The 22518-nt window shown below is 54.3% G+C and overlaps 1 protein-coding gene across 1 annotated transcript in view; it reads left to right on the top strand.

The window, feature by feature from the left end:
• Positions 1–15357: 15357 nt before the first annotated feature.
• Positions 15358–22518, top strand: part of SMAD6 (SMAD family member 6) — a 73578-nt gene continuing 66417 nt past the window's right edge. The window contains exon 1 of the mRNA XM_040643076.1: positions 15358–17213. Coding sequence (XP_040499010.1) covers positions 16394–17213 — 820 coding nt within the window. The 5' untranslated portion in view covers positions 15358–16393. The remainder of the gene's footprint in view (positions 17214–22518) is intronic.

Below are 22518 nucleotides of genomic sequence, written 5' to 3'. Positions count from 1 at the left end.
GCGCTCCTGGGAGGGGTGGTAGAGAGAGGAACGGCCCCCAGCAGAGGCGCCCGTGGGCTAGTACCTGGAACCTGCGAATGTTAGGTTACATGGAAAGGGGAATTGTGCTTGCTGGTGGACCTGAGGTTGCTAGTCAGCTGACCTTGAGATGGGGAGATTATTCTGGCTTGTCAGCAGGGACCACTGTAATCATAAAGGTCCTTATGAGTGGAAGGAGAGAGAGCGAGAACACGTGTCAGAGTGATGTGAAGGGAAAGACTCCACCAGCCATTCTTGGTGCCGAAGATGGGTGAAGGGGACATGAGCCAAGCAATGGGGACTGCTTCTAGAAGCTGGAAAAGCTCCCTCGAGCCCCTAGAAAGGCTTACAGTCCTGCCAGGGCTCTGTTATTAGCCCAGTGACACCCATGCTGGACTCTAGACTTCTTCAACTGTAAGGTAATAAAATCTGAGTTGCTTAAAGCCACTAAGTCTGTGGTCATCTGTTACAGCAGCACAAGGGGACTAATACAGGGCACAAGTTGGTCCTTGAAGACTGGCAGGATGACAACAGGCAGAGGCAGGGCTTGGATGTATGAGAAGAAGAAACTGTACTCAACGGCCTTTAGGCTAGAAAGCACAAAGCATGTTTGAGGACTGGTGAGGAAGCCTGTTCGGTTCTTTGCACAAAGGGACACAATTCTCCATCCTTGCCATATCCCCCTTGCAATGTGACCAGGCAGCTCTCCTCAACAAGAGATGGAGGCTATCTCCCCATGCCTTGACTCTGCACTTGGCCCTGTGGCTTGCTTTGGCCAAACATATACACGTTCTGAGCCTGGGCCACAAGAGGTCTTATGCACTTCTGCACTCACTCCTGTGGTTTTTGAAACCCTGCCACTAGTCTTTGACCAAGCTCAGGTGTGACAGGCAGCCTCTAAAATGGCTCCCAATAATCCCCATCTCCTGAGATGACTGGCCTATGTAATCTGCTCCCATCGAGTGCTGGCTGGACCTAGCACCTCCCTTCTAGTGAACAGAACGCAGCAAAAGAGATGAGTTCACGCTTCTGAGATTGGCTTACAAAAAGACTGCATGACTTCCATCTTGCTTTCCCTTTCTTGCTCTCTTGCTGGCTTGCTTTGAGGGAATCCAGCTGCTGTGCTGTACGTGCCTATGGAGGACCCCCTCTGGCAAGGAAATGGTGCCTTTGGCCAACAGCTGGCCAGGACCTGAGACCCACCCAAATCCACATCAGTGAGTGAAAAGGAGGTCCACCCCTGGAGTCTTGAGACGACGGAAGTCCTAGTTGATAGCTTGACTGTAGCCCTGTGACAGTCCTTGAGCCAAAGATACCCAGCTAGGTGGCACTAGGCTTCCTGACCCCCAGGGACTATGAGAAAAATACCAGTTTGTTGTTTTGATCTGTGTAATTTGTTACGCAGCTGTAGATAACTAGTACACCACCACCCTGGTTGCTGGGCGATGAGTGACATGTGGCCCAGCCACTTCCTTTCACCCAGACAACCACTAGACATGAGAGTGAGGCCGTCCTAGACCAGCTAGCCCTTAGCCAACCTGTTAGTGGCTTACAGACGTGTGAGTGGGCCAAGCCAGGATCAGGGGTGCCTGGCCCAGAGTTGCTGAAGTTCTGGCTGACCTTGGACTTGGTAGCAATAATGTACTTTGTTGTTTTAAGCTACTAAGCCTTGGGACAACTTTGTACCCAGCAGTAGCTGCCTGATGTGTAGCCAGGGGGTCATGCATGCAGTAGGAAATGGGGCTGGGAAGCTGTGTAGGGGCCTAAAGGTGTCCAGCTTTGTGGCCAGGTGAAGGCACTTGGAGTTTAATTAGCAGGCAGTAGGGGCAGGTTTGGAGCAGGAGAATACGGTCATGACCAGAGCTGTGGTTGAGGACGTTTCTTGTGGCAGCAGGCTGCATTGGAGGCAGGGGGATCACTTAGGAGGCCGCTGTCATGAGGCAGGTGAGCGGTGATGGAGGCCTGAAATTGGGAAAAGGTGAGGAATGGGAGACCAGTAGAGATGAGATCAATGAAGACTGTTCTGGATTGGGTTGGGGGCAAGGCAACGGGAGAGTGGAAGTCAACACCCAGGTTTTGTTCCTGGGAGCCTGAATGGTTGGTGGTGCTGTTGACAAAGATGGGGAAGTCGTCATGGGGGATAGGGAGATGCCAGCTACCGGGATGGAATGAGGGTTCAGTGCTGAAGAAACCCTGGGAAGTGGCTCAGGAGACAGTGAGTCAAGGCTTCAAAGGGAGCTTTACCCCCTGCTAGTGTCCTGTTCGGTCTTGGGGAGAGTAGAGAATGCACTTTCAGTCGGGCAACTGAGACAGGTAGACAAAGGCCTAATTACAAGGGGGTGTGAGGGGTTTGGGCATTGCACGGGGGTGGTGAATGAGCCTGGGGTACTGGGGGGGGCAGCTGTTATCACCCCCTAGGATGGAGAAGTCCTTGAGGACAGGAGCAGGAACCAGAACCAAGAGAGAGTGTGGCTTTTGGTAGAAGATGCAGATGACCTGTGGCCACCCAGCAAGGAGAACACAGGGGAACGAGCACCCTGACCACTCCTCCTTCCTGCTGTTCCCCAGTGGCTGAGTCCAACCTGAAGGCTGAGGGCAAGGTTGCGTGTTGATGTGGTCCCTGTGCACCAGCCTCCCAGGACACAGGGGGGCCGAGTGGGAGAGGGGTGAGCAGAAGGTACCTAGCCACCTAACTGATGAGACTCCTGTAGCTTAATCTGTGACCCTGATCTGGCAAAGAAGACTTGAGGGGATATCTGCTAGGAGTTTCTGGGAAAAGGGTCTTGACTCTTAGGAAGGAGACTGCAGGAGAGCTGCTCTTCATTGTTTCTGCTGTGATGGCTGGAACTACAACAGCTATCTTGCCACAATGGGGGAGCCAGCTGCAGTCAGGACTAACCCACTGAGGATGAAAAGCAAAGAGATGGAAAGGACTGGGTCCTTGATGACCTCGTGGGACTGCTCTAAGAACTTGAGGTTCTTTTTTTTTTTTTTTCATGAAATAATAAAAGTTCTTATCATTAGAACCACTTTGAGTTGGATTTCCTGTTACTTGCAGCTCAAAGCTTCCTAAAGGACAGAGCTGCCTCCCACCCTCTCCAGGCCACTGTGCAAGCCCCCTGGCCACCCACAGCCTGCAGGCCAAGCCCTCCTGTTTCCCTCTGCTGAGCCCGGGCTTGCACCCACTGCAGCAGATTCAGTGCAGAAATGCAAATGGTTTTTTGGTCTGTGACGCAAGAGTCAGAAGTGGGCAATGGGCTCCTCTCTGCGGCTGCCCTGTAGCTACAGATGTCACCTGCAGCACGAAGACGTCCACAGAGGCAGGAGGGGAGGGTGGCAGGGCTGGGGGGGGGGCACAGGCCTTGTAGGTTGTCATAACCAGCTTCCAGTCTGAGTCTACTGCTTTCTAACTGTGTGACTTTGGGCAAGTTAGTTAATGTCTCTGAGCCTTGGTTTTCTCCCTGGAGTTGGTTAAGCGTTGAATTAGATAGCAGAAGAAAAAAACAACAACGCTGACATGAATCCTAGACCTGAGAGGCCGCCCTCTAACGATGTCCTCTCCCTCTCTCCCTGTTCCTTTCCACTGCTGGGTTGGATGTGAGGGGGGTCAGGAAGGGTCCAAAGGGATCTGGCAAGAGAAACACCCCAGTGAGTTGACCTGCCCCACAAAAGGCCCCCCTCCACGTGTTTTATGTATGTATGGATGAAAGAATAAATGGAAAAAAAAAGAATGAGAGGGCTAGAGAGACAGGGAAATTTCACCCACAGGGAGAAAGACTGATGGAGGGCTTTGTAAAATTCCCCAGGATAAAATTTGTCCCGCTGAAAATAAATCTTCCTTCTGCTATTAAAGAGAAAGAGGGAGAAATGAGGTTGCCATAGGCACCTACGAGTCTCTGCCGGGGGTTTGCAGTCCTGATTGTGTGGACCAGAATAGCAGATGCTTTGCTCACACTGGGCTCTCCAATTTGCCACAGACCTCACCACTCCCTAATGCCCTACCCCCCGTGTCAGTTGCTATTTATCATTGGGCTCATGCTGGCTTTCTCTTTCTTAGTGGAATTAATAGGAAAAAGAAATATTTCCTATGTCTGTTAAAAATCAAAAGAGTAAAAGATATACCAACAGAGACATGTGTTTCAAGGAAAATGAGAGTGGAAGTATATTTCTTTGGGGAAGAGAAAAATATTCCTAGCTGTGTATCACACAAGGTATATTGGAAAAAAGGCATCTGAACACACTATTAAGAAGCAGCTGACTTGCTTTTACTCACCACTCTGACCTGGTAGGCATTTTACTCGTTGTGCAGCTAACTGGGAAGACAGTGGGCCCCAGATCACCCCAGTTCCGCACAATTCACCCCTCTCCCAGAGAGGAGAACAGCCCCATTTTGTCCAAACCTTCTTACCCCTCATTTGGAACGATGTCGCCCTTCTTTGTATTCGGGGCTTATTTTGAGCAAGTTCAAAACCGTCTTGCAAAGTTCAAGATCGTTGTGGCAGGCAAAAATGCAGTGAAATAGCACACCACTGTCAGTTAATTACTAAAAATCCTTTAATAGCTGACATTATTATAAATTATATACCCATTATGACAGGGACAATTGGGCTCTCTGTTTTTCTTGCCCTGCATTGGAACCCCAAACAATGCCGTCTTGTTGGGGAGAATGACCTGGGTGCACTTGGAGGCAAGTTGGGAGTTTACATGGGCTACCTATGCTGACCACAGAAGCCTGTGGGCCTCAGAGGACACCCTGTGCCTGGGTGGGGGTGAGGCCACTGCCTGACAAGGCCCCAGAACCAACCCTGTCTCCATTCCTACCTGCTGCCCCTGCTGCTATGGCAAAAGTCCCTTCCCCATGGGCCTCCCAACTCCCTCTGCGCTGTTCCCTGCTCCTCTCCATGTCTAGGCTTAGCTCAAAGAGCTCCTCCTCCAGGCAGCTTCCCCTGATTCCTCTTCCAAAGCTCCAGACACATGGTAGGCTGGTTCTTTTTTGTTTTTGTTTTTATTTATTTATTTATGATTTTATTTATTAGAGAGCGAGCGGGGGAGGGGATGCTGGGGCAGAGAGAGAGAGAGAGACAATCTCAAGCAGACTCCGCCCGGGGGGAGCCTGACACAGGGCTCCATCTCACGACCCCTGAGATTATGACCTGAGCCAAAACCCAAGAGTTGGATGCTTAACCAACTGAGCCTCCCAGGAACCCCAGTTTTTTATTTTTGTCAGGTTCACCTTACACGTCAACCTTGATGATTTTTTACAGATGTGTACACGGTGTGACCCCCTCCCAAATCAAGACGTAGAACTAACTCAAAAATGTTCCTGTGGGTGGGTATCCCTCCCGAGCTTGTAAAAAATGCAGCTTCTGACCTAACCCAGAGATTCTGCTTCAGGGGCCCAGGGGGGCGGGGTGACTGCCCCAGACCTTCAGGTGGAGGGGGCCCACAGCCCACCCTTGGGGAAACCCACTCAGTGCTTGCTGGGAAAGTCCTTGGTTCTTAGCTATTCCCCTCCTGTTAGGCGGGAGGCATGCTCTGGTCTTTTTCTGTCAGTGTGTCTGTCCAGCAAGGTTTCGGGCTGGGAGTGGCACCCACTGGGGGTGGGGTGGGAGTCTCGGCTGGCTGTAGTCTGAAGATGCTCAAGATGGGGGGCAGGGCGTCTTTAAGAAAAGTGACGTTTGCCCCACTGCCTCCAGCAGCCACTGAACGTTGGTGATCTTGGATGTTGTCAGAGTGAGAAGTCATCTACTAGACAAGACAGAACATTCCCCAGCTCACTCCTTCCATCGCAGGCATTGCCACGGATGCTCAGCCCTGCCCCCTGTTAGCATCCCCTGGGGAAGCTTGAAAGAGAAAACAATCTCTGGCCCCACATCAGAGATTCTGATTTAATGGCTCTGGGGTGGGGACCAGGCTTCCGTAGTTTCTAAAGCTCCCAGGTGATTCTAATGAGTGGTCAGTGCTGAGAACCCCTAAGCAGAGAGCCCTGACTTGGAATTTTAAGCTGTCTTTATCTTTCTGTGGGCAGTGTCCTTGATGCCCACCTGCACAGGTCTCCCTCCATCCTGGGGATGAATCAACCGATAATATCGGGCTATTATCAAGCACCTAATTGTCATGGCGGCACTGCATGTTAGCGGGGGTGGGGGGGCACTGAACCCAGGAAACCTTAGTGATTGCGTTCAGAGCCCCAGTGGGTGAGGCGGGAGTAGGGCTAAGGCCCATGTGGCTTTCCCTGGCCAGGCTGCCTCTGGAAGCAGGGCCTGCTTATTGACCACCAGCCATGCCCAGGGCACTGGTCCAGGGCCAAATTTATCCTTTACGCACAGCAGACACAGGGCCTAGGGCCCCATGATAATTTCAGGGGACTGATGAAATGTTTTCATTTTGATTTTTGTCTGAAATCAGAAGGAAAAAAAAAGACTAATAATAAATATATCACAAGGAATCTAGCCTGGATTACATTTGTCTTTATACCAGTACACTTCTAAAATATACTTTTTTTTTTTTTTTAATGGAAAAAAGGGCCCAGGAAGATGGAAGTGTCCAGGGCCCATGGAAGTCACAGTGCAGCCCTGCGCATGGTCCTGGGCTCTGGAAGCCAGGCACTGGCCAAGGTGTCCCTCAGCCCCTTCCCCAACAGAGCATGGCTGGTGCTAGTGGGGATGGAGGCCAGAAATGTTTCTCATGCACCTGCTGGGTGCCTAGCCCTGGGGAGGAAGCGAGAGCATCAGGCGTGTCCTGGTCGGGCTAAGAAGAGATGTACATTCGGGAAACCAAGGGCAAGATAAGACAGGACTTACTCTCCAACGGTGGTCAGGTCTTACTTGTATCTCTTCTTGTGTTTGTCATTTTGTCTGTCACTGGGTCGGGCCCTCTTTGGTTATAGAATTGTTTCATGTATTTAATCCTTCAACCAATGATTCTTTTGTTGATTTATTCCTTTCTTCAACCAATGTTTACTATATTCATAATTCACGTTTTTAAAAAAGATTATTTGAGAGCGAGAGCGAGAGCGAGCAGGCACCCCAGAGCTGGGGTGGGGCAGGGGAAGGAGCAGAGGGAGAGGGAGAGAGAAACTCAGGCAGACTCTGAGCTGAATGTGGAGCCCAACTCTGGGCTCAGTCTCACCACCCTGAGATCGCGACCTAAGCCAAAACCAAGAGTCAGACGCTTTACTGACTGTGCAACCCAGGCGCCCCAATTCAGTTTTTTTTTTTTTTAAATAAAAAATTGGATTTAGGGGCACCTGCGTGGCTCAGACGATTGGGCATCTGCCTTCGGGTCAGGTCATGATCCCAGGGTCCTGGGATCAAGTCCTGCATCGGGCTCCCTGCTCAGCAGGGAGCCTGCTTCGCCGTCTCCCTCTGTCTCTCCCCCTACTCTTGCTGGATTTCTCTCTCTCTCTCTCTCTCTCTCTCTCTCTCTCTCTGTGTCAAATAAAATCTTTAAAAAATATTGGATTTAATTATTTTTGGGAAGGTAATTCTGCCCATGGTGCAAAGATTCAGTAGGTACCAAAGAGGGCAAACCAAGAGGACTGGAGGCAGGAGAGAGGGAGGCTTCTTCTGGACTGAACCTTTGGTCTTGTTTGGAATTTGTACCACGCATAAGCAATACCTATTTCATGAATGACTTAAAACAAGCAAGCAAACAAAACAACCAAACATTTATGGGTTGAAAAATAATCTCTGTCTTACCTGGCTTCCGCCCCCAGCCGCCCACTCCCACAGACAGCCACACTGATCAGCTTATCCTGCGTCTTCCCAAAGACTTTGTATGTGTCTACACACGATACTTGAAACAAACTTTACACAAATTGTAGCATCCTGCCCGCATTGTTGCCAGTCCCTTGGTGTCTTGATCTTTCATCCCGAAGGCTGCCTCTTCTTAACAGTCGGATGATATTCCATCATTTATTTAACTAGATCCTCTACCAGGAGGGCTAAGGTTGTTCACAATCGCTTTCTTATAAAGTGACGTGGTAGAGCGTAACTCCCCGCTCTTTACGTGATGCAGACGAAACTGCACACACCGTTTCTGTCATGAGCAAGCACATCTGTATGCTGTCTGTAGAAAGTGGAGCCCCGGCGTCAACAGCCGTGGCAGTGCTACAGGGAGGGGAAGTCGGGACAGCTTCTATGGGGAGGCCAATTTGGCCGTATCTATCAAAACTGAAATCCCCATTCCCCCATTTCTAGCAGCTCCTGGGTGCCAGGCAAGGGGTAGAGAGGTAGAGGAGCGCTCAGGCTGAGCTCTTGAGGGGCTCTCAGATGCAGACAAATCCTTCCCAGCCCCGGGAAGGAGGGATGTAAAAATGCCAGGACAGTGCAAGGAAAATAGCTTAGGGCCTCTTACTGGGGAAAAACAGAGGAAACATTTGTTCAGAGGAGAAGAAGGAAGGGCATTCCAGGCAGAAGGATCAGCATGTGTGAAGACTGGATGTCACAGAGCAGGACACAGGGGAACTGTGGGGTGTTCCGTGGAGCAGGACCTCTCTTGTTGAGGGTCCATGTGGTGGGAGGGGAACATGAGTTGGGACCATGTGGCTCTCTCTGGCCGTGGTGGTGTAGAGGAATGGCTGAACGCAGACATGTCTTTGAATAAATTCCCAGTCCCTGAGGGACATTATAGAACTGTATGTATCGTCACGAAATGCCTTTGGCCTTTGTCCAGTAGAAACCTGTTGAAGTATAAATGAGCCATATCCCCGGGTGTTGGCTCTTCAGTGAGGGTCCCTGTATTCCCCTGAAGGCTGGGGAGTGAGCCTCGGCCAGGAGGCCCGGGGTCAGGCCTGGGGCGGTACTCCGATGCTGATAATGGTGCCATTCTTTGAAAGTCTCCCTTCTCTGTCAAAAGCTCACGGGAATCTTGCATTCTATTCCTTGATAGATCTGGGTTAGCTTTAATATTAAATGTGGAATACATTACAATATAAGAATAACTTTCTCCTAACATTTTTTTAAAGATTCTATATTTATTTGCCAGAGAGAGAGCACAAACAGGGGAGCGGCAGGTAGAGGGAGAAGCAGGCTCCCTGCTGAGCAAGGAGCCCAACACAGGACTTGATCCTGGCATAGTGAGCTGAAGGCAGACGCTCAACCGACTGAGCCACCTACGCATCCCTCTCCAAAAAGTTTAAGTAGGCTCCACACCCAGCGCTGAGCCCAGCATGGGGCTTGAATTCACAACTCTGAGATCAAGGCCTGAGTTGAGATCGAGAGCCAGACGCTAACTGACCCACCAGATGCCCCTTCTCCAACATCTTTGAGTCAAATGAGCTCTTTGACTTCAAGAAGCACCCCCAGGTGCCCAGTCTGAGAACGACGTGGGTTACCTATGGGTGCGGTGATGCAGCCGCCCTGTGGTAAATCCACAGTCCTCACCCTGACCTCTGCACAACTGCCTCCAGCCCTCGTAACAATCATGAGACTTGCAGCACTTCACTCAATTACGCCTGCCTTCCTTCCTTCCTTCCTTCCTTCCTTCCTTCCTTCCTTCCTTCCTTCCTTCTGTATTTCTGAAAGCTGATAATGTGCAGGGCGCTGCCCTCTCTCCTGTGTCATCCACACGGAGCCTAATGAGAGTAGCAGCTCTGAATGCTTTGCATAATACTCTCAGTCAATACTCACAATGGCCCCTAGGAGGTAGGTGTGATTATTACGGAGGGAGCGCTGAAATTCAGCGAGCGTGGGCAAAGTGACCAAGGCCACTCTCTAAGGGGCAGAACCAGAATTAGAACCCACACAGTCTGACCCTGGAGCCTGCCCTCTTACTTCCTGCACCACATCCGCTGTGCACTTGGGTTGAGATGCCGTAAGCACTGGGAAGAGGGGCAAGGAACCCTGGGAGTCAGAAAAACCTTGGCTGGATTCCTGGGTCCCTGCAATTGGCCCTGTGATCTTGGGTACCAGGTTCTCACCTGGTACTAGCTAATCTCCCCAGGCACCCCCAGCCCGGCCCCCTCTGCTTAGAAAGTGGAGAATTCGGTGCAGCCCAAGGGGTGTGATCCGTAGCACTGGAAAGGGACGATTCTCTGCGTTCCCTTACACAGCTGACCTTCTCCAGCTCACTTGTCACGGTGGGCTGCTGAGTCCTACTGTGTGGCAGGACTGAACTCCTCTCACTCCCACCTCGGGCAGGTAGGTCCACTTTATAGATGAGGAAGCTGAGTCTCCCAGAGGCTAGTTTTAACAACCCTGTTTACCCAGGTTTACCCTGGTAAAGACCGACTCCATGCTCATCCCACTAATCACAGCTATTATCATGCACTGAGCACTTATTAGGTGCCAGACACCGTGCTGAGCATTTTAGTCTTTAAAACAGTCTCCCAATAGTTTTATTTCTGATTACGTCTCAGGCTCCCCACCTGGAATCTATCACCTGGGCCTGAGCAGAGCACCTGGTTGTAGGGGTAGGGGTTATCCTAGGAGGCGAAGGAAGCTGCCCAAGGCCGCACAGCTCAGACGTGGCTGAACAGGATTTGAACCCAGGTCTGCTGGGCTTAACAAAGTAATGGTGAAGAGCCACCACCCTGTACTGCTCGAGCAGAGGTTGCCTGGAGTGACCAGAGTAAAACCAGCATTCAATGCATCGGAGCTATGGTAATGGGTCCCCTAATTATAGACAGGACCTAATTATAGACAGGAGAAAAAAATCATCCTTTCTGCAAGAAAGTAGTAAAAATGCAAGCAAATAAACAAGCAAAAAAGCCTGAAAGTGGGTGAGATTAGCAGTCGGTTAAAGCAGTGTCCCCAGCATTGCAAGTATCCATGTGGTCCCGGGGCTAATTTTAGGGGATGCGCAAACATATTTTATGTATTTACTTTAAAGCGATAAATATACCTAGCACATTTGTGACTCCATGGATATTATTCCTTATGACAAGGCCGAGTAAGAGTGAACTGATTTTAAAAATTAAGCAAATAAGTGTCAATAACGTGTTCACTGTAGAGATGTTCTTTCACACTCAGATCTGTAACACCAAATCATGCTGGTTCTATCTTCAAATGTGTCCAGGATCCAACCGTCTGTCCCCAAGCCAGCGTGGTCTCTCCCGGACCACTGCGACAACCTCCCACCAGGTGTCTGCTCCCAGCTCTGTTCCCTGCAGTCTAGTCTCCACATGGCCACTAGAGGGAGCCAGCTAAAATAAGGCAGAACATGTCCCTCCCCTTCTCAGAACCTCCGGGGGTGCTCCCTTTGCTCAGAGGACCAAAGACCCCACAACGGCCTGTGGGATCTTTAGATTTGTTCCCCAGCATTTCTCACCTCTTATTACCTCTCTGATGGTCTGGAACACGCCAGGCACATTCCTTCCTCCGGAACCTTCTACTTGCTGTTTTCTGTGCCTGGAACATTCTCTCGCCAGTAGTGTCATAGTGGTTCCCCCGCCACCATCAGGGCTTTGTTCAAAAGTCACCTTCCCAGGGAAGCGTTTCCTGACCACTTTCTCTGAACCACACCTACCCTCTCCTGACATTCCTCTCTTCTCTTTTCTGCCTTGTTTTTAACCTTGGCAACTTTACCTTCCAAAACACCATATACCTGATTGTTTTGTTTATGGTCTGTCCTCGCACTAGACTCCTTGAGCTTAGGAATTTTGTGTTTTGTTTACTGCAGGATCCCTAGCACTCTAAGCAGTCACCCCTAGAGCTTGCTTCTTCCTACCACCAAGAAGTAAGTGCTTCCTTGTATGATTTCTGCTGTTTCATGCCCTGTGTCTTCCCAGCTAACATGGAAACTTCCCAAGCGCAAAGGACCACGTTGTTCTTTTCCAGGACCAGGTGTTCAGAAGAGGAACATTCACTTCAGGCAGCCCTGGGTTCAAGTCCCGACTCTGCCACCTGTGGGCTGTGTGACCAGAGACAAATTACTTAAGCTCTCTGTTTCCTTCTCTACAAAACAGGTCTAAGTAAGAATGATAACTTTCTCACTGTGTCAGTTTTTGGGGGGCGGGGATTTGATGAGATAGTGCATATAAATGTTTGGTACAGGATGATGATGAGCAGGAAGTTGGCGAAGTGAGAGATCTGAATTCAGCCACCTCACAGATTCTGATGGAGTGCCTACTACGTGACAGATGTTGGGTTAGGGACTGGAGAGAAGGAATGGGGCAGGCGCCGTCTTGTGTGAATGACCTTCTTTGATGGCACAGGGTGGTCTCAAATGGCCTGTGTCTGACTCCACTCCCTCAGTGCTGCTGTGCGTGGCCAGTGCCTCATAGCGTCACCATCTCTCCCCATGTGGGGCTTACGTTCCAGAAGCAGAGGAGAATGGACATGGGATTGTGTGGTTATGAATTGTGAGAAGCACTGTAAAGAGAAAGCACAGGGTGATTTGGGAAAATACTGGAATAATGGGGAGGGGTCAGATTTGAATCTTGGGGTTAGGATTTGTTCTTTGTGGGTTACTGTATGAGAAATGTGGCTGCAGAGACCTGAGAAGCAGCAGCTGGGACCCCACTTTCCACCTCTCCTACATCCCCAGGGAATTGGAGCTTGTTTTCCAGAGAGTGGTCCAGGAGGGTGCCCTTAGGCCCTCGCTCATAGGCCCTGCCCTGCTGGGCCCTCACACACCCTCTAGTGGTCGCAGCACCGGCCGGTGCTAGGCTGGATGGGCCCTGGGAATCCAAGGACAGTGGAACTGTCACTGCCCTTCCCTTCCTGATACTGTCTCCACTAAGAGGCATCTTCCTGTAATGAGGGATGACTCTAAGTCCTCATGTCACTAAATTTTGGTAACAGCCTCAAACAGGATTCCTATTCCCACTTTACAGACGAGGACCCAGAGGCTCATAAAGCCGAGGGAGGTTTAGGAAGGTCAGTACTGAACTCAGGCCTACCAGACTCTGGTTTCAGGACTCCTCACATGGCATCCAGCAGGAGCCTGATGGCACCCCACCCCTAGTGTCACACCTCTGCATGAGCAGGAGCAGATGCCAAACTTTGAGTTAATGCCCAGAGAAGAAGGTAGCCCTCCCTAGGAAGGTAGCCCATCTCCAGTCTGCTGTCCCATTACCTTTCCTTCCCACATACCTGCAACCCCCCCCCCCAAATTAGTTGGGTTCAAATCCCCCTCTGCAACTACCTAAAAGTTTGTGCAAGTTAAAGCCTCTGTGCCTCAGTGTCTTTATCTGTAAAGTAGTGGTAACAACCATATCCACCCCCAAAGTATAAAGTGGCCTTTGGGCCTTCACCCCTTCATACTTTGATTCAGCAGGTCCAATGGACCACATTTTGAAAGTCACTGCCCTGGAAGGGTGTGCTCGGGCAACACAGACCCACAACACTTTCTAGCTGTTGAGGGTGAGCATACATACTGGTGTATGCCCGTGTGGTTTTGGCATTTTAGCACGCTCAACACTATCTTCATGTCAGTGGCAAATTAAATGGCAAGTTCCTGCGCCTCAGTTTCCTCATGTGTAAAATGGAAATAGTAATAATACCTATCAGGGTTGTTGCGGGAATTCAGTGACTGAAACAGTGCTTCGCCCGTAGTAAGGAGTCCTTAAGCACGAACTGTTGTTACTGCAATCCACAGCCAAACCAGCAACTACCCTGATAAAAGAAAATACATTGCATTTTCTGTGTATTCTCCCCCCAGGGACGAAAAATGACCGAAAAGGACCACGAAAGAGGCTTCTGGGTGCTGGTTACACAGTGTTGTATTCACTTGAGAAAATTCACCTTGCTGTTTACTTGGATTTGTGCGCTTCCAGTGCGCTCTCCCCTAGGATCTTCACGGTCCTGTGAAGAACGCAGGGCAAGCATCGTCATTCCCATTCTTCAAACAAGAAGCTGACAGCTATTTTGATTTGGCCAAAGCAGCAGGGGATGGGGTGAGGAAGCTCCTCCGCCCGGTGTTCCTTTGGAAAGAACAACCACCTCTCCCGGAGAGCGCAGCGCGAACAGTACCTGGCTCCAGGTAAAAGCTCAGCAAAAGGTTCTGAGTCCTTCCTGAATATACAGCCCTTCCCCCAGCGCTCACGCAGACTCGGGGCCCTGAGGGGTACTCGCAGGGCCACACACTCAAAGGGCCAGCCCCACACGTGGGCACCCCCGGGGGAGACCCGCGCACTGGCGCCCCCGCGGCCTCCGCGGGGGAATGGCGCCCAGCCCCGGGCCAATGAGAGTAGCGGAATTTCTTTCATTCAGTGCGGGGCCGAGCTCCTGCCCGGAAAGGGGCGGGGCGTCGCGCCGGGGGCGGGGCCGCCGCGCGCCGGGGAGAGGGCGGTGCCCGCCCCACGGCCGGACCAATCGGCGCCGCGCCCTGGGGGGGAGGGGGGGACCAGGCCTTTTTTCCCTCCGCGCGGGACCAATCCCGACTTTACAAGCTTGAACTTTTGCCACCCTCGGACGAGCGAGCGCGCCCGAGGAGGTACCCCGCCGCGCCGGCTCCAGGGGCAGGAGCGGCCTTAACCCTTCCCGCGCCGGGCTGCCCGCGGCTACCGTCGCGCCCCCCAGGCAGCCCGAGGCCGGGTGGGGCGGGACCCTGCCCCCAACCCACCCCTATTTCCTTGGGGAAACGTCGCGGGGGAAAGCACGACCCCTACCCACATGTCTCTCGGTGATGCAGAGAATCAATTGGGGAAAGAGGAGGAGGAAGCGCCCGGCCTCGAGGGGGCCCGGGACGGCTGGCGGTCCGCCTAGCTCCGAGGGAGGGCCGTGGCGACCGTGAAGAGCCGGAGAGGAGACACTCCCCGCCTCTACCCTACCCGCAACTCCCTACCTCGGGCAAGCCTGGAGCCCCCTTGCGCCAAGCGTCCCACGTCCCCCCTTTGGCCCAGCAGAGAGACCCCTGACTGCGGCAGGGGGTGCGGAGACCTTGTGCCATCACGGAAGATCCCGCTACCCCAACAAATCAGCTTCCCCCGCCCCCAAGGGACTCAAGCCGGGAAGGCACACACGCACACCCATTTTTATTAGCCTTCCCTGGGATGGGGGTTTGGACCAACTCTAAAGAGCAATGTGCGTTTGCAAGTTTGTGCACAAGTCAGGGAGAGGCAAAGCGCCCCGTTTGCATCCAAGTCTTTGGGTCCACAGAGTCCTCGCGTGGCTCGCCCGTGATTTGTGTAACTTGCGTGTGTGTGTGTGCGCTCGCGGGCGTGTGCGTGTGCTCGCTTGTATCCGTGCCCGCGGCGCAACGCGGGCCAGAAAGCCGGCCGAGGGCGCTGTCAGGCTCGGGGCGGGGGTGCCTGGGCGAGCGTGGGGCGGGAGCCCGGGCTAGGCCCGCCCCGGGAGCCGGCCCCTTGGAGCCTCGGGCCCTGCAATGGGACGTGTTCTCCTTTAAGAGTTAAGAAACTTGAAACCTTGTTTGCGCAACAATCAGCGCCGCGGAGCCGCCAAAGTGTCTAGACTGGCATATGATGGGAGGCAGCCAATGACTCCGCGGCGCTCCTCCGGGGGCCCTCAGTGTGCGTTTGAGGAGAACAAAAAAGAGAGAGAGCCGAGCGGGGGAGCGAGCGAGGGAGCCGAGCCGAGAGAAAGAGCCGCCGGGCGCTGCCTCGCCAGACCTCGCAGGGACCGCGGGGCCACCGGGAGGCACTTTTTGTGGAGGGGGGAGGGGGACGACCTCTGCAGCCGCGGCGCCCCGGGCGTCCGAGCGCAGCGTGGGGCGGGCTGCGACCTCTGCCTCGGTGGATTGCATTTTTAATTAAGGATTCCCAACAGCTCTTTGGGATTTTTACAGTTTCCACTCATGTGTTGACACCCGCGTTCAGGAGAAACTTGCTCCAAGTGCATCTAGCGCCTGGGACCTGAGACGGAGTTGGCTTTTCGTGCATGCAATTCCAGGATTTTGGTTTTGTTTGGGGTTTCCTTTTCTTTCTTTCCTTTTTTTTTTCCCTTTCTTTTTGCAGGGAGTAAGAAGGAAGCTGAGGGTATCAACAAGCCTGCCTTTCGGATCCTGCAGGAAAAGCCCATGTAGTTAAGCGCTTGGGTTTTAAAGGCAGGGCTGCCCCGACACATCTGGGGGGTTCGGCGCGAGCGCTTTGTGCTCATGGACCAGCCGCGCAACTTTTGAAGGCTCGCCGGCCCATGCGGGGTCTTTCTGGTGGGGCGCCGCCTGCAATCCCCCTCCAGCGCTGGGGCTGGAGTTGCTGAGTAGCCCGGCCGCCGGGGTCCATGTAGCCGCTGGCCCCGCGCGGACTGTGGCTCGGCGCGCGCGCGTTCCCCGCCGTCCCGGCCCGGCGAGCTCCCTCATGTTGCAGCCCTGCGGCGCCCCTTCGACGACAGGCTGTGCGCGATCTGCACGGCGCCCGGCGGCGGAGCTTCATGTGGGGCTGCGGCCCGCGCAGCCGGCGCCTCGCTGAGGGAACGGACCCCCGGTAACCGGAGACCGCCTCCCTCCCACCCCCGGCGCCAAAGGATATCGTATGTTCAGGTCCAAACGCTCGGGGCTGGTGCGGCGACTTTGGCGAAGTCGTGTGGTCCCCGACCGGGAGGAAGGCGGCGGCGGCGGCGGCGGCGGCGGCGACGACGAGGATGGGAGCTTGGGCAGCCGAGCTGAGCCGGCCCCACGGGCACGAGAAGGCGGAGGCTGCGGCCGCTCCGAAGTCCGCCCGGTAGCCCCGCGGCGGCCCCGGGACGCGGTGGGACAGCGAGGCGCCCAGGGCGCGGGGAGGCGCCGGCGCGCAGGGGGCCCCCCGAGGCCCATGTCGGAGCCGGGGGCCGGCGCTGGGGGCTCCCCGCTGGACGTGACGGAGCCGGGAGGCCCGGGCTGGCTGCCCGAAAGTGACTGCGAGACGGTGACTTGCTGTCTCTTCTCGGAGCGGGACGCGGCGGGTGCGCCGCGGGACGCCGGCGACCCCCTGGCCGGGGCGGCCCTGGAGGCGGCGGGCGGCGGGCGGAGTCGCGAAGCCCGCTCGCGGCTGCTGCTGTTGGAGCAGGAACTCAAGACGGTCACGTACTCGCTGCTGAAGCGGCTCAAGGAGCGCTCGCTGGACACGCTGCTGGAGGCGGTGGAGTCCCGCGGCGGCGTGCCGGGCGGCTGCGTGCTGGTGCCGCGCGCCGATCTCCGCCTGGGCGGCCAGCCCGCGCCGCCGCAGCTGCTGCTCGGCCGCCTCTTCCGCTGGCCCGACCTGCAGCACGCCGTGGAGCTGAAGCCCCTGTGCGGCTGCCACAGCTTCGCCGCCGCCGCCGACGGTCCCACCGTGTGCTGCAACCCCTACCACTTCAGCCGGCTCTGCGGGCCAGGTGAGCGCGCGCGCCGGCGGGGGCTGGGGGTTCCCCTCCCCGCCCCTTTCCGAGGCCTTTCGGTCCGCGACAGCGCGGGCGGGCGGAGCTGCGGCTGCACCCGCGGGTGCCCCTGGAGCGTGGGAGTCCCCGGTGGAGGCGCCTCACCCTGGCAGGACATCCCGGGAAGTGGGTATCCGGGCACACGTGTCAAATGGCACCTTCTTCGGAAGACTATGGCAAACTTGAGAAAGGGTATGCATTGGAGTTTCCTCTAGCGTCAGGGACCTAACGTAGGCTGCAGCTTCATAGCCAGTGCAAGAGGAGGGCAGGCCTAGGGGAAGCCGAACACCAGGGGCTGTCCAGCCTCCTCTCCCCCTATTTTACCCCCAGTCTGTGCCCAGGCCTGTAGCATTTGTGTACACACGCTTCTCCGTATACTATACTTGCCTATATCAAGGTAGATACAAGTTGTGAAATGGGGCGTAGACAGTTCATGTCTAGAGTCAAAAGTGTTCATAAATTGTCACACTGGTTCCTTTGTATAGTTTGGAGCAAAGCTCTCTCCAAGTGGAGACCACCTTCTTGCCCTGATTGCTCCCAGCATCCCTTGGGTGTCAAATATCAGGGCCCCCACCATCCTCATCATTGTCAGTTCTGTGTCCAGTTTTTCTAGAGTTGAGGGTCCTGGGAGAGGTGTCCAGAGGTGGAGGAGGCGAGGAAGCCAGATATTTTATTTACCTCTGAGAACTGCCTCCCTTCTTTGTTCTCTTCCTGGGATTTCCCGCACACACCCCAACCCCAGCCCTGCTTACCTGAGGAGGCCCTGGGTTCTGGAGCAGAGGTGGGACAGGTAGAGACTTCTGGCAGGCCAGAAGCTTGCAGTTCCCCTGCTCTGATCTCTGCACTGCAGGGCTCACACATTTCAGCCCATAGCATCTTAGGGGTGTATGCATCTTAGGTGGCATTGGGGGCCCTGTGGGGGTGGGACTGCCGGAAGATTAAAGGCTGGTGGGCCTGGGAGGGCTCTGAGCTCCTCCAGTCTCTGTCCCTTCTGGAGAGGCAGCGTCCAGCCTGGGGGCACATAGAGGGTCAGATCACGGATCTCCGGACTCCCAGTGTGGAAGTGGACGGTGGGCCCAGGATTTGTCCCAGATGTCTTGTTCACATGTCTGGTAGTGGCTGGAGGGGAAAGGCAGGTGGCTTGGTGGTTCCTGAAGAGAGAGCATTGATGGGGTGGAGGTGGGGAGAAGCAGCATTGATCTGGCTGCCCTGGTCCCCACATGGTGACTCCAGGCCTGATTCAAGGGCTTTTGGCAGAACCTGACCTGTGGCCCATGGTAGGCTTTCTGTGCCCCGTGTTCCTCTTCCAGACAGCTTCTCCTGGAAGTGGCTTCCACCTCTCTGCCACTCTGTCTCCTCCCTAACTCTGGGGAGGGGGGCCCTGTTCGTGGTTGCCCTGTCCCCAGTCGTTTTTGTTGCGTGGGTGATAATTGGTGGGGCCCACCGTGTGCTTTTAGCAGCCCTGGCAGCTACTTTCTCTCTTACCAGGTCCGTCTGCCCAGAAATGTTCGTTGAGCACTTACTCTGTGCCAGGCATGGTGCTGGATGCTGTAGCAGGGAGAGTGGAAATAGGAGGAGGATCCATGCCCTTAAGAAACACAATCTTCCCCGGGGGAGATGGGGCAGAGATGGGGGAAGAAGGGCCAGGTCATTGGGTCTGAACTGTTGGAGGGCTGTGGGCTGTGTAGGTCACAGGATCCCCTTCAGGAGCTCCGTAGTTCTACCCGAGACAGCCTTGGAGGATCGGTTGGGGAGGTGGGCATGGAGGAGGAGGAGGAGGAGAGGGTGAGCTGAGAGTTCAGGTGCCAGGCAGGCTCAGGTGTGTGAGCCAGAAGGGATGCACACCCTCCCTCCCCAGATTAGAAGTCCATTTAGGTGGTGGTTTGAGTCTGGCAGACTCGGGTGGGTACAGGTTGAGGGGCAAGGTGCGGAGGAGCAGTTCTTTCCCACGGCTCTGGGCCCAGGGTCTCTAGTAAGCTTGATCTTGGATGAGTAACCACTCTCCCCTCACAGTCTCCCTACTGGTTAGTGGATGGCTCTAGGAACATTCTCCACATCTAATTCTAGACTGAGCATTGGTACTTGACTTCCTTCCTCCTCCCAAAAGGAGGCACTGTTGCAGGGGCTGTGTGTCTGTTCCCTGCCTCTTTGCCAGCGCTCTCCCTACCGCCCTCCCCATTCAGGCCACCCTGGGGGCAGTTGGGAGGACTGATGGTCTGGAAAGAGTTTTCAGTAGGCGCCAGGTTGACCTTCTTGCTTCATCCCCTGCCTGACGGCTTGGGCCGCTGGGACTGAGAACCGGGGAGCCCTCTGCTGCCCACCCCACCCCTGCTGCCTGGCCGCCAGCCTGGCTCCTAGAGCTGGGCGGGTGCATAGCTGGAGCTCAGCCGTGCGCATCCTGATAAGGAGACTGCTCCTTCCAGGGCTCTGGGGGAAAAGGGCTGGGGCAGTGGCGCGGGCAGGCAGGCAGACAGATGGACAGACACACTCAAGGAGAGCAGGCACATAACTGGAGGGTGTACCGGAATACCCAGCAGGCCAACTGACGGGCAGCCACCAGTCACCCCAGTGCCCACCTCACCCCCACAGGGAGCCCAGGTGGCCAGGAGGCCCCTTTCTGGGCAGTGCTGACCCCTGCTGCTCAGAGCAAACCCTGCTCCCGTCCATCAGCTTGCTTGGGGACATTGGGGCCAGTTTTCCCGTTTGGGCCTCTTTTTCCACGTGTAAAGTGAGGCGGTAGACTGAATCCCTGGGATCTGATGGGCAGATTCCAGGTGACCCAGGCCTGCCTCCCCTGCCCTGCCCTCTCCCCCATGCTTGTCTCAGAAAGTGGGGGGGGGTCCTCCCTCTGTGCCCGGCTCTGTCCCGCACCTCCACCCCAATGGGAGTCAGGCCCGAGCTCCCCTTCCCCCTGGTGTGTCTTTCTGTCCCGGGAAAAGCCAGTTCGCTGAGCTTGGTGCCTATGTGGACGGAAATGTGGAGAAATACTTTAATCACAGTTCCAACCTGTGTTTATACAGCTCCTTTCTCCTGAAAGTATCCATTAACTTTGGAATAAATCTCCTGCTCTTTGCTCCACCACTTTTTTTTTCTGTAATTATATTCAGTAAATTACTATTATCCAAATTGCGCCAGGGAAAGAGACAGAGCGAGAGCGAACTTCTAAACGACTGGAGGAGGCCGCCTAGGAAAACACAGGGTTCCCAGGCCAGGACTATAGGAATTAGAATGGGCTAAAAAGTTTTCCTTTTATTTGGCCTGGCATTATCCCTTTGAAATGAGATCAATTTCAAGTTGGGCTTCCAAGCCCCTGCCCCGCCCCTCTGGCGGCCCCTCGGCCTGCCCGGCCTGCTCCTCAGAGCTCCTCCTTGGAGGTGAGGAAGGGGTGATAATGTGCAGTTTGCCTCTTGCTGGCGCCAGCCGGCTGTGCTGTTTATCTGGCTGCCGGGGAATCGGGGCAATTAGGTTCAGCCGGCCTTAAAGCGCCAGGAGCTCCTTTTCTGAGGCTCCCATACGGGGCTAGAGGTTGAGCCTTCAGGTTCTGGGGGTGGAGGGGAAGGGTGCTTGGGAGGCCCCCTCCCCCACTCACAGCCACCCCTGGGAGGGTGGCGACTGGGAGGCCCAGGGGGGCACGTGGATCCTTTCCTAAGGGAGATGCTGGGCTGCGGAGATGGGGGTGGAAGGCATTGTCCCAAACCGAAATGTTACCAGGCACTGGGAGAGGCTGGGAACTCTTCTGGCTTTAGAATTAGGATCTAGATCTCAAAAGGCTAAGTACCCCCTGGGGGCTCACCAGAGGCCTGTCTGGGCTGAGCTGAGCTGAGCACTAACCTTCTGGTAACACTCGGCCCCTGGCTGACTGCTCTTACTTCTGAAGGAAGTTGGAGGAGATTCCTGAAGTTGATGCCTGAGGCTGGAGTGTCTGATGTCTCTCTCTCTCATGTCCATTTCTTTGAGAGGGGCCCGCAGGGTTCTAGGAGCTCTCCCCTTCGAGTTTAGAGCATCTAAGTTATTACTGAGAAATCGATACGACTTCTGTAAGTGCTAAGCTCCTAAGAGGGGACTGGAGAGAGGACAGAGGCAGCCTACACTTACTCTAATGAACTTCTGTCTCCCACCTGAGCTAATGACCTGGGGCTCCCCTGGCCCAGATCCGTGGGGCCCTGGAAGTGTGGGAGTGAAGTGGGGGTGCCAGTTCAAGGTCGCCCAGGACTGTCCATACCAGCATTATGATTACTCCTAATAGTCAAAAAATGGAAAAAGTCCAAACGTCCATTAGCTGAGGAACGGCTAATGAGATGTCGTATATCCAGACAGCGGAATACCATTCAGCCATAAAAACGTTCCGTAGACGCTGCGGTACCGGCGAGCCTTGACAGCACCAGGCCGAGGCAAAGAAGGGCCACGTACGATGGGAACCTGTTTGTGTGAAATGTCCAGCTTATGCAGATCCATAGGGACCGAAAGTAGATCTGTGGTTGCCTAGGGTTTGGGGGTTGAGGGAATAGGACTGACTGCTAACGGGACAGGAAACTGTCCAGTAATTACATGGTGGTGTTGGTCTCAACTCTCAATATACTAAAAACCACTGAATTATACACTTTAAAAGAGTGAACCTTAGGGTATGTGAATGAGAATTCAGTTATTTGAAAACAGGTAACTCGGTATTGGTCCCCACCTGGCCTCCCGCTTTGTTTCACAGAAGTAAAACTACATCTCCTGCCTTCCTATGTGGCCTTGGACGGGTCCTTTACCTGGCTGGACCTCAGGTGCCCCAACCAGTTAAAAGGAGTAGTTGAGCCGGGTGAGCTTGTGACATTATAAATCCTTGTGTCTTGGGGTGGAGCCCATAGGCCTTCATACTTTTTAACTTGCCCAGGATGGAATTTGCATTCAGTTTCCAGCCTCTAAAGTTGTTCAACAGTTCCTTGCGAACAATTTTGCTGGAGCAAATGGGGGCTGGTCAAGTCCCTTCTAAAAGCTTTGCAGTTCCTCACGAGCTGGCGTGAGGGACATTTCAAATTTATAGATTTGCTTTCTGCTTCATTCACATTAGGACACACCCAGGCCGGGAATGGCCGTGGGTGGTGGGAGTCTCCGGGGTCTCTTTCAAGAAGGGACTTCGATAGCCCTTCTTCCCCTCCACATTTTGGTTCCCAGATAAACAGCTCCTGGGGGAAATGCTGGGGTTGATGACAGTGGCTTGACTCCAGCCACCACTGCCCATTGCTGCCAAGTTTCACTTTTGGGGGACAGATCTGGG

Source organism: Ursus maritimus, unplaced genomic scaffold (assembly GCF_017311325.1).
Source record: "Ursus maritimus isolate PB19 unplaced genomic scaffold, ASM1731132v1 scaffold_27, whole genome shotgun sequence".
NCBI classification, from domain to species: domain Eukaryota; kingdom Metazoa; phylum Chordata; class Mammalia; order Carnivora; family Ursidae; genus Ursus; species Ursus maritimus.
Note: the sequence above shows the minus strand (reverse complement) of the source record. Positions and strands in the feature narration are given on the sequence as shown.